Source organism: Eutrigla gurnardus (genome assembly GCF_963514095.1).
Source record: "Eutrigla gurnardus genome assembly, chromosome: 22".
Lineage (NCBI taxonomy): Eukaryota > Metazoa > Chordata > Actinopteri > Perciformes > Triglidae > Eutrigla > Eutrigla gurnardus.
In genome coordinates this window covers 9,812,826-9,823,779 of record NC_139933.1, presented here as the reverse complement: position 1 = coordinate 9,823,779, position 10,954 = coordinate 9,812,826, and the positions used below count along the sequence as shown (strand labels likewise).

The window sequence follows — 10,954 nt, the reverse complement described above, 5'->3', positions numbered from 1 at the left end:
TGTTGTTGTGATCATGTTCACATTTTTCTCGCAAAGAAGAAAAAAGGGCCCACTTTTGACTGTAAAAAAAAAATAGATGATAAACTGTTGTCAGGTATGGTGTGTGTTCAAGGCATTAATGATTATTAATAAGGGATTATTAATAATTGTTAATTATTCATGTATGTGTGTCGAGCGGTAAAGTCTAGTTATATTGCCACTTTTCTTTTCTTTTTTTAGAAGAAACAATTGAATTTTAAAAGACACTCCTACAGCAACGAAACCCCCCCACCGTTCACGTGAACTCTGACCTCCTCTGGACACTCAAAAAGAAAAAGAGAAGAAGAAGAAGAAGAAGAAGCGATTTTTACAATTTGGCACTGGAATGTAAAAGCTGGTTTTCCTTTTTTATTTATTTGTTTTGAGTGTTGGATTACGTTTCCACACAGAAGCTCTTGAAGGGGTAAATGGACAAAAAGATGAACAGAGACTTGCACAATCTTAGTCAATATAATCTTACTGCTGAAGTGTGCAGCATACGATAGTGTGTGAAGAAGAAGAAGAAGAAGAAGAAGAAGAAGAAGAAGAAGAAGAAGAAGAAGAAGAAGAAGCGAGAGGTCGGGCGTCGACTGAGCTGCTGTGAACGTGCACCCTCTTGTGCCGACACAGCAGCAGTGACCGCAGCAGCCCGACCTCACAGTCAGACACCAATCAGTGTTTTATGGTTCACATGGTGCTTCTGAGGGTTTGTTTATTTGAAGGAGATCAGAAATAACTTGAAATGTTTTTTTTGTTTGTTTCTTTATATTTATTTTTTTTAAAAGGTGGAAAAAAGATAATCACCCTGCTGTTTGTATGACTCAGAAACACCAGCTCAAGACAATTCCCCTGTATAACCTCCTACTTTATGCTCGGTTGGATATCTCAGTGCATGCATAAACTCCTTATATAAACTAAGACTGGGCGAGTTTTTGGGGTAAATCGGTGTGGTAGTGTTTTTAGGCGGGTTGTTGTCGAGAGGTCGTGGCGAGAGCAAGGAGTCCTGCATCACGCCCCGGAGGAAAGATGAAGACGAAGAAGCAACACGGGCTTGTCTGTGTTTTGCAGAGTTTTCTGGTTGGGGGAGGGGGGGGGGGGGGTGAAATCCTTATTAAATATTCCAAATCAAGCTATTTCAAGGCTCAGGAGGAGAAGGAAGAAGGGTCTTCACACATGTATTTGGAAAAGAATGGGGTGCTTTAAAAAGTAATTTAAAAAAAAGATAATAAATTGATATTAACACATTAACTGTGTTTGATTTCATGTACTTCACTCCGATGGCATTATTTTTATTATTATCCAGATAGTAATTATAGGGCTGCAGAAGATTAATCGGCAACTAATTTGCTTTAATTTTAGATCATTTGACCAGTTTCTCAAATGTGAGTATTTGGTGATTTTCTTTGTCTTCTATGTTTTTAAACTTGAATATCTTCTGGGTTTATGTGTTTATGTCAATTTGGGTTTTGTGAAATTAAGGATTTTTTTTTTTTAAACTATTTTCTAAAATTGTATGGACCAAATAATTAATAGATACAATTGAATGATTTATTGACAACAACAACAACAACAACAAAAAAATCACTGTTCATTGCTGCCCTAAAGTTTTTAAATTATCAATCGATCTTCCAAATGTTCTCTATTTGGTCCATTAAATGTAAAAACATAAATCCTATCCCAGTGTCCCAAAGCCCATGTTTACATTTATGTTATTAAATGTGTTATTTGCTAACGGTCAAAACTCCCAATTATATTCATTTTACAGTCATAAAATAACAACTTATACACATTAAAGAAGCTGGAACCTGTACATTTAACTTGAAATTGACTTGAACGATTAATCGATTATCATTGTCATCTTAATTGATTAATCCAGTAATAATTTACTATACTATTATTATTATTTTTATTTTTTTATTATCATCATTACTTGGAGGTGTACATAAATTAAGAATGCATTGTATTACACACGACCTATTATTTTGTATCAGTATTTGTGCATATTACTTCGCATCTATTGTGTCCGCATCCTGAGCCGCGATTCGTCCTGTGTACTATATCTGACTCTGACATCATTATTATAGGCCGACTGGGAGGATCTGCGCGCACCGCCCTTTAAGATGCGTCTGTCATCTCTCCGTTAATGGAAAGTCATTCCGGCTGTTTTCTGCGGTGTGGGGGGAGATCTGCTCCAGCTGGCCCGAAGGAAGGAGAAGAAAAAACAAAAAAAACTACCGTGGTGCATTTTGTGTCGGCCGACGATCCCAGGAAGGAAGGAGAGAGGACGGGCCCCGCCGAGGGAGACGGAAATGAGAGGGGGGTGTCCATAGAGGAAACCCTATCCCTTTAAGAGCAAGTGGGACATAGCGGTGCGAGAAAAGGAGAGGAGGGGGAGAAGAAAGAGGAATTAAAAAAGAAAAGGAAGAAAGAGACAGGGAGGGAGGAGGGAGCGCGGGCGATAAAAAAAGAAAGATGACATCCTCGCAGCTGAACGGCCGAGGTGGAGCGATAGGCTGCGGCCCGGCGAGAGCGCCGCTCGCCGGGGTCAGGGCTTGAATCCAACAACGAGGCTTCGACATACACCCGATTGGCCTATTGCGAGAAATCGGAAAAATTAGATTCATAAATTAAAAACAAAGCATGACCTGCAGTTGCTACCAGATACGTGTGTTGTAACCCATATCTGTTATGTTGCGTTTGAAAAAAATGCATTTATTTCACGCAGAATGGTTTGTGTTTATAGCGAAAGTGTGATACCGTAATACGCGATTTTTTTTTTTTTTTTTGCTTTTGGTTTGTTTTTGAAAGCAGTATGGTTGTTTGATATTGCGTTTTAGTGAGATTAGCGTTGAGTGAATTAAAGTTAGGAACCAAAGTGAAAAGAGAAGCAGGCCATTGTCGGACCACTGCTGCCTGAGTACCGCAGCCTGCGTTAGTCAACAGCTGCGTGCATTTTAATTGACAGCATTAGGCTACCTCAATGACAAAAACATATTTTCGCACACGACTTTATTCGCGTTTTTCGAGAGAATCCGGAAGCCCGTCGTTTCTGCTTCGGGACAGGCGGCCTTTGGCGCCTCAATCGCCGGTGGGACGATCCAAAACCATGCGAAGGCTGCCCTCCTCGATCTCAACCGGGAGCTGACTTTATAATCTCCATCGCTGTGGCGCAAAATGGATGCTGCTTGGAGCAATTTTCTCTTCCAGGTAGGCTTGTTGAGCGGGCGTCATGGCCTCTCTTTTTTTTCTCTCTCTCTCTCTCTCCCGCCTGCCTTCATTTCGACTGCGCGCATTTTCCTCACAATGCGCGTCCCCCTGCAGTCACATCTTGTATTTAAACGCAGCACCTCGAGATAATGGTGTGACTTGTGTTTACATTTGCTGATGGCCTTCTTACTTGCTTCTCCAGAATGCTCCCACCCAAAACCAAGTGGAGGGGAGCCTCCAATCAGAGCTCATGCCAGTGCATACGAGTTCTCCCCAAACCCCACCCACAGAGCACATGGCACAGCCTCCTTCCACTGTGGACACCGCTGCTCTTAATGAGGAACCCCTGCCTGGTGAGGGACACTGCACCGCATCCTACACCTGTGGAGCTGACAAGAGTAAATACATCACACTTGACTATATTGCATGACTGAGTGCCCGTATTAAGGTGATTTGAAAATCTACTGGCGTTAACTTTTAAGGCGTAATATTTGTATTCTTTCAGGTGCCAATATTGCCCAGTATTTGTTTATGAATAGCTTTTTATCAAATCCTTATGAAGATGTGATCAGCACTTTTTACTTTGCCAGAAATGCAACGTTTGGAATTATTCAAAACACAAGTTGCAAGTTAGTAGTTTTACTTTCAATCTCAGCTACGATTGACGATGAGAGCAGAAACGATTAGGCGAGTAATCGCTTCATAGAATATGTGAACATTTGCTAATTTCTGTTGCCTTCTATGATTGTAAACTGAATATTATATTGGGATTTATTTATTTTTTGCACTGTTGGTCAGATAAAACAAACATAGAGACGTCACCCCCGTTTCTTGTGATTGGACATTTCTCAGTATTTTCAGAAATTTTATAGAGCAGACAATTCGGTTGGATTATAATTGTTGATTACATGTTCCTTCATTGTGTTTACTGACACATAATCACTTGATACTAACTTAAATGTCACCAGTGGAAGAGCAGTCATTTCTCTCTCAACCTATTTAGATGTTACTGTGAACTAATTTGCTTGAAAGAGACATTTCCTATCTCTGAAACTAACAACTTTCTCTCTGTGTTTTCTCCTGCCTCCTTGTGGTCCAGTGAAGCCAGTGTCCCGGCCGGCCCGCATGCCCCACATCTGTGCCATTTGCAACAAGCAGTTCAAGAACAACTACAACCTGCGGCGGCACCAGTCGGTCCACACTGGGGTACGCATGAAGGACAGGGCCAGAGTGCAGGCGGAGGGGGCAAAGGAGGGAGCAGCCGGCCAGGCGGCGGCCCCGTCGGTGATGGCGGTGGGGGCTGGAGGGAGGGTGGAGAGGCCTACGATTCCCCTCTCCCTGCTACACCTCTCCGCACCTCCTCCTCTCGCCCCTCCTGTCGTGCTGGCGGGGGCCCTGTGTAGTCAGGATGGTGAAGGGGTTGCCATGGCTAACGTAATGGCTAGTGTTAACCCCCACGCTCCGCCTCCTGCTGCTGTCGTCATGGCCACAGGGGCGACAGTACAGGTGGGTCAGGGCCTTGTGGAGATGGCTGTCATCACCCCCAAACCTTCAAGCATGTTGTTTCTTAAGCTGCCTGGTCACAGAGATGGTAACGCCACCTTTGTTTTACTGTTTGGGACTTGCAAGCAGTTCCTGTGTGTCACCTGCTTCGTATTTGACTGAAACGTTCCCGTGTGTTCAAAACGTCCATGTGCAGAAAATCAGGGAATCAGTACATTTCATCCCAGTGTTTGGCACTGGTCCCCAGTTTGAGAAAACAACGTGCTAGAAGCCCCCTACCCCCCGCCCCCCTGCATGATCTCTGTAACACAGTCAGAAAACAGATAAAGACTCTAGTGAGAGGTAGTTAATCTAACATGTGAATCAGAAATGTTTTGCACACGTGCGACTTTGGTACAAATAATCGAGCAGATATATCTGTTTGCATTTGCATGGTTTTGACAAAAAGGCACTAAATGTATTTCTTTTTTGTGCATGTAAACACAATTTGACTTTCCATCTAAACTCTGTAGTGTGTTTATCTGCTTGTCTGTTTTGCCTCAGCGGCCCTCAAATCCCAACCCGAACCCGGTGAGGAAGAACCACGCCTGCGAGACATGCGGGAAGGCTTTCCGGGACGTCTACCACCTCAACCGCCACCGCCTGTCCCACTCGGATGAGAAGCCCTTCTCCTGTCCCATCTGCCAGCAGCGCTTCAAGAGGAAGGACCGCATGAGCCACCACGTGCGCTCCCATCAGGGTGGTGTGGAGAAGCCTTACGTCTGCCCCCACTGTGGCAAGGCTTTCTCCAGGTGAGAAAACCTAGGGATCTTTTAGCTTAGCTTAGCTTAAAGGCTGGAAACGGCTAGCTTGTAAATAACAACATCTGCCCAAGAGCATCTCTAAAGTTTACTCATGATTGTTATATCTTGGAATGGAATGAACGTGCATTTCTGTTCTTGTTTTTTTTGTATCATGGTCAATTAGTCCTAATTAATTCTTATTAATCCTAATAATAAAGCGGTTATTACTGACACTCTCTTTACTTTGAATGTGAAAACATGGAGTGTTACCCGTCCTAATAAGTAACTCTCTTTCTCTCTCAAGGCCCGACCATCTCAACAGTCACGTCAGACAGGTGCACTCCTCAGAGCGACCCTTCAAATGCCCGGTGCGTCGTGTTTAACCTGTGTGACATCCTCACCCGCCAGCTGTGCACAGCATCTTCTTTTTTTTTTTCTTTTTTTTTTTCATGTTAACAATGAACATATTACATGCACCCCTCCAGATGACTTGAGGTTGAGGTCCTGTACATTACTGCTTTTTTTTAATCTGTCACTTAAGCTCCCTCATACTGATATCTGTTGACTCGAGCAAATGAACATGGTGCATATTACCATGGAAACTGATCTGGATAAAGTACATGCCTTTTTTTAACTGAGAATGCACAGCAGGTATAATTGCAATGTAATTATTCATGTTTACATGCAGTAGCTCAAAACCACATTTTACAAGATAACATACTAACAATTATATCAATACAATTGTTGGAATTTTCCTTGCACACATTTTCACTGTGAAGCACATGCTTGTGTTTAGGTTTTTGCTCACTTCTCCTCATCAATTAAATGTTCTTTTTTCAGACCTGTGAGTCCAGCTTTGCCACGAAGGATCGTTTACGTGCGCATATGATTCGCCATGAGGAGAAGGTCCCCTGCCACATCTGTGGCAAACTCCTGTCTGCTGCGTACATCACTGATCACATGAGGGTGCACAACCAGTCGCAGCACCACGCTTGCCATCTCTGTAACCGCAGTGAGTTTATATTATATTTTCATATTATCGTTGGCAACTACCAGTGTTGTAGTGAATACCATGCAAACCGAGGCCGAGGCATGACCAAGATCAGAGTGTATCAAGAGCAAGACCAAGATGAGATCAAGAGTTTAAGGTCAAGACCAAGGCAGGGCGAGACCCACATTGCATGACACATTTACAGTCAAATGGCGAATGTGCAAACTATACAAAGTCCTCAAATGTATCTGAAATATCCACATTGTGGGGGATATATCAATGATCAGACACTGCACAGGCATTTGAGTGATATCTCCGTAGTTGTGTTCTTGAAATAAAATCCATAGTCCTCATCTTCTAAGACTGTGATGAGTCTGAATAAAAGTGAGGCCTTTCAGGGACCTTCAAAAAGTCGAGACTGATCTTGAGCACTATAACTCTTACAAATACTATTCTATACTGTAATAAACCCAAAGAGAGTTATCCTCTCTGCAGCTTTATGGAGCTTTAAAGCAGCTTTCAGTTTATTGTTTTCTGGTCTACGACCATGAAACCCTCTGATATGGTAAAGTATTAATGTGTTCCTTCTGTAAATCCTCTGGCTCACAATAAAAATAAAGAAAAGAGAAAAAAGAGAAAAAGCTCTGATAAACCCCTGCACGCTGACTAGCTGGTGAACATAGTGCAGCATTTAGCAGCTAAAGAGCCAGATATTTCCCCCAGCAGTTGGTGGAGACCAAAACAGAGGGTGAATATTGTCGCTTAATATCTGCTGGCTGTGTAAATATGTAACAGTTTGCTAATAAGTTCATAATTTCAACTTAAAACGTGGCCAAAGAAATCTGTGCAGATTTAAGTGCGTATAAATAAATCCTATTTTTAAAGTAATGCAAGCACACACACACACACACACACACACATAACATGTTCTACCTGTCATTTTAACCTTTTTCCTTTAGAGGTCCATCAGACATCATTAAATGACTTGTCACTCTACATCACCGACCGTCTCTTTCTGAAATAATTGTCATATTCACGCCGTCCTTCCGCCTCTGCTCTCCTCCCTCAGGCTTCACCACACTGACATACCTTCGTGTCCATGCCCAGAAGCACCACGGGCAGGAGTGGAAGGACAGTCCAGGGGGCTTCGGTGGAACGTCCTCTGGCGGCATACTCGTCTGCCACTTATGCGGCGTCCACTGCAAGACACCCACCCAGCTCCAGGGGCACATGGGCACCCATAGCAACAACCAGGGCGCCCCGAGCCCCATCACCTCTAACGTGGCTGCCAGTAGCTCCGTCTCCCTTAGCAACATGGTGTCGGCGCCTACTGTGTATGTCACCGGAAACACGGTGGTGGACCTGCTTGTCACAGACTGCTCGAGCATCGCGGCGCCACAGTCCCACAGTTAGCAGTAGAGAGCTCAGCAATAACGACCTCAGTCCTTTCACAGAGGGCAAGGTTAGAGAAGGTTAAAATTACATGTAGATGCTGATCCGGTTTGCAGTTTTATAATGTTCCCACTTAGGTAAGGTTAGGATTAAGAGGTGGAGGAGATTAACTCCAGTCAGCATTAAGGGCAGTATCACCTCGTCGCTTCAGAGCTGGAGCATCGGAGGAAAGGAAGCTGTTTTTAATAAAGAAGTCACGGAAAGACAGACCGCTGTGGCTGCAGCAGGTTCGCCGACGCTAACGACAAACATGGATGTGTTGTCCAAATATTCCTGAATGCTCTTGTGCATTCAAGACTGTGGTATTGTGAGCATCTACTGTATTACTGTCCCCTCTCTGCCCTCTCTCTCTCTCTCCCTCCCCTCGACCCTGGCATCGGCTGCTCTCTGCAAGTGCACCAAGTACTGTATATCTCACACCAGCTCTGATCTTACCTCCATTTTGCAGCTCACTTTCTAAGAATCCAAATGGTTTTTGCGTTTAGAAGGAGTAGGGAGAGAATAGCTTTCAGGAAACGTCACAGAGAAACCAGAAGAAAGGAAAGTTGTGTGTTCGGGCGTTTGTGTGTGTGTAAGCCAGGGCTCTGCTAGCATGTTAGCTCATTTGTTCACAAAACTAAAAACCAACATCTGATTTTGCAACGCTGGTAACGGCAGGTTATTAAGTCTCCAGGGGGGGCGTTTATTGATCAGGACAGAAGGCCACACATGTTGTGGTCGGTATGGAGTCGTGGGATGTACTTTCTCATTAGTTTCTAAAGGTACGGAGATAAGAGTGTTGTGTTCAGGAGTGTCAAGCACCTTAAATCGTTATTGTTTGATTCAGCGAGGATCAAAATGGGTTTGAGATTTCTTGGATTTTCTTGCTCTGAGTCTTCCTCTCTGCGTCCGGCCATTAATAAAAAAAAAAAACAACAACAACAACAACAAAAGAACTGAAACACAACTGCTAATCAACACTTCCGCTTCTGACATGGCAATTCTTGCACCAGAAAACTATCTTTTGCATGAAAATAAGCTCAGTCATGCTTATTGTTAGGGAGCTGTCAAGACAACAGACACTTTTAGCAGTTAGTTGGCTGTAAACAATAATATTTATAAAAGTGTTTATTTCATTCAGAACATTTTAATATTGTTGGCCATTCATTTGATTGTAACTGTCATTGCCATAGTCCCTTTGTTTCCTCTATGTACCAGTCCAATGAGTGAAACTTATGCATTAGATTTAGTCATTTTAACTCTGTATAGCACATAATGCGCTGAACGCAAGTCATTATCTTTCTACATTAATCACGTGAAGAATGGTCACTTGTCCGTTGGATATCTTCGGTTGCTTTGAGTTATATTGTGAGTGATGTGGTGTCGAGAAAGGGCTTACAAAGTCACGAGTACAATGGGAGTTTGACAACGCCACTTGGTATGCTGTAAACAAATCCTGGTTTTGTACTGGAGTGTTGTTCTTTTCAGTTTTGTGTTGATATGTTACCTTGAAATTTGTAGAGTTTGTTTCTTTCTTCCTTTTCTTCTTTGAAAATGTGTTCTTCCTGTTGAGAAACGTAGTGATTTTATTAACAAGTTAATTTTAGGTTTTCTCCATCACACTAAGAAAAAAGTAATACCTCTACTCTAGCATTCTGTACAGCTCTTGTGATACATCTTAATGCCTTATCGTACTCAACTGCATTTTAATTCTTTTATGATGAAATATTTCAAATCTTAGTCATGAATTCATTAAGAATATTAATGGGATGTATTTATATTTATATTTTTATATTTCTCAACAGTATGCATGTCTAAAAGGTTGTTAGAGCAAAAAAAATGATGATGCTTAATACAGTCATAAATATGTTATTTTGTAGATTAAGTAGAGATCATGTTATTATTTTGTAATTTGGACAATTTAAAGTAAAAAGAGTAAACGGGCTTTGTTTTGTGTGCTGATCTGTTCACCTACTAAACACTCATGTTTTGTCTTTGTCATCGGTAACACTTTATTATAATATTGATAATACATAGTAATACATAATCAACACATGAATCCAGTCACATAAGGGAATTTCAGAGCCATGCATTTGATCAGCCTCTCTGGAAGCAGAACTGCTTTCCTCATAGAAATATGAACTGGTCAAACTGGAACACAAATGCAAACATGTACAAGTTGCTGCATGACCCAATAGACAATAGATTGAAAAAAACAATAATGGAAACATTCCCATGACAACGTGACACCACGTCGACACGATTCTTGCACAACTACGAGTTGTCAGTTATTGTGAGATAACAGTTTTTTCTAGATACAAAGATCAGCTTCTGCACACCGTCAGCGCTCATGATAAATATACTCCATAGTTTCCACCAAGGAACGCTCAGCTGTTCAATACATTTAGTGGTGACAATGCAGGATCTGATTTTTGCTCTCATTACTTATTCCACATGTCTGGATACAAGTGAGCAAACGTCACTTATCCGTTTCCTGTATGTCTTTCCAGAAACATTACTTTAATTCAAGAAATCATACTGAGAGGAACCAATTCTCTCCATTGATAGTTGCAAAAATGGCGTGCAGTGGAATGAATTACATGCTACGCATTCTCGACAGATTGATGAATGTAATACTGGGAAGAATATGAAAGCACTTTAGGTAAAGTAGGTGCTCAGAAAGGTTTGTTCTAACACGTATATAACAGAAAAATCTTCTTTTCAGTTGTTTTTGGAACAGAAAAAGCAAGTGTTTCTTAAGATGTTACATTCAAGATAAGACTGCTGCTTTTCCAACGCCCGGAGCTGTATGTCTGGTGACTAAGTAAGTAACTAAAACATTGTACTCGATTTGTCTTGCTGATTTCACTTTGACTTCTAGGCGCTTCAAAGTTCTTAGGGCAGGGGACCTTTTACAGGGGAGGACATTTTCCAGGGACCACCCTTAACGGTAATACCTCTTATATACCTTTAAACAGAGTGATTTTATTCTAAATGCATTTGGACTTTCTTTTTATGTATG

General features: G+C 42.0%; 1 protein-coding gene across 4 annotated transcripts; it reads left to right on the top strand.

Moving 5' to 3' along the window:
* The first annotated feature begins 2,250 nt into the window (after nt 1-2,250).
* Nucleotides 2,251-9,876, top strand: mazb (MYC-associated zinc finger protein b (purine-binding transcription factor)). 4 transcript variants are annotated; one of them, XM_084002236.1, is made up of 7 exons: nt 2,251-3,225; nt 3,428-3,578; nt 4,325-4,731; nt 5,272-5,519; nt 5,815-5,878; nt 6,351-6,522; nt 7,571-9,876. In XM_084002236.1, exons 1-7 carry the CDS (start codon nt 3,193-3,195, stop codon nt 7,912-7,914), a joined length of 1,419 nt encoding a protein of 472 aa, XP_083858362.1. In that variant the 5' UTR covers nt 2,251-3,192; the 3' UTR covers nt 7,915-9,876. The 4 variants fall into 4 exon arrangements, with proteins under 4 accessions (XP_083858362.1, XP_083858361.1, XP_083858364.1 ...); XM_084002235.1 differs by having other exon boundaries at nt 3,428-3,623; XM_084002238.1 differs by having other exon boundaries at nt 2,260-3,225; nt 4,325-4,431.
* The last annotated feature ends 1,078 nt before the right edge of the window (nt 9,877-10,954 follow it).

Bases quoted from the DNA above. Each gene is read 5' to 3' on its own strand.
- mazb (XM_084002235.1), top strand. From the start codon at position 3,193: ATGGATGCTGCTTGGAGCAATTTTCTCTTCCAG. The intron at 3,624-4,324 runs GTAAATACATCA...CTTGTGGTCCAG, and splicing joins CACCTGTGGAGCTGACAAGA to TGAAGCCAGTGTCCCGGCCG. The intron at 5,520-5,814 runs GTGAGAAAACCT...TTCTCTCTCAAG, and splicing joins TGTGGCAAGGCTTTCTCCAG to GCCCGACCATCTCAACAGTC.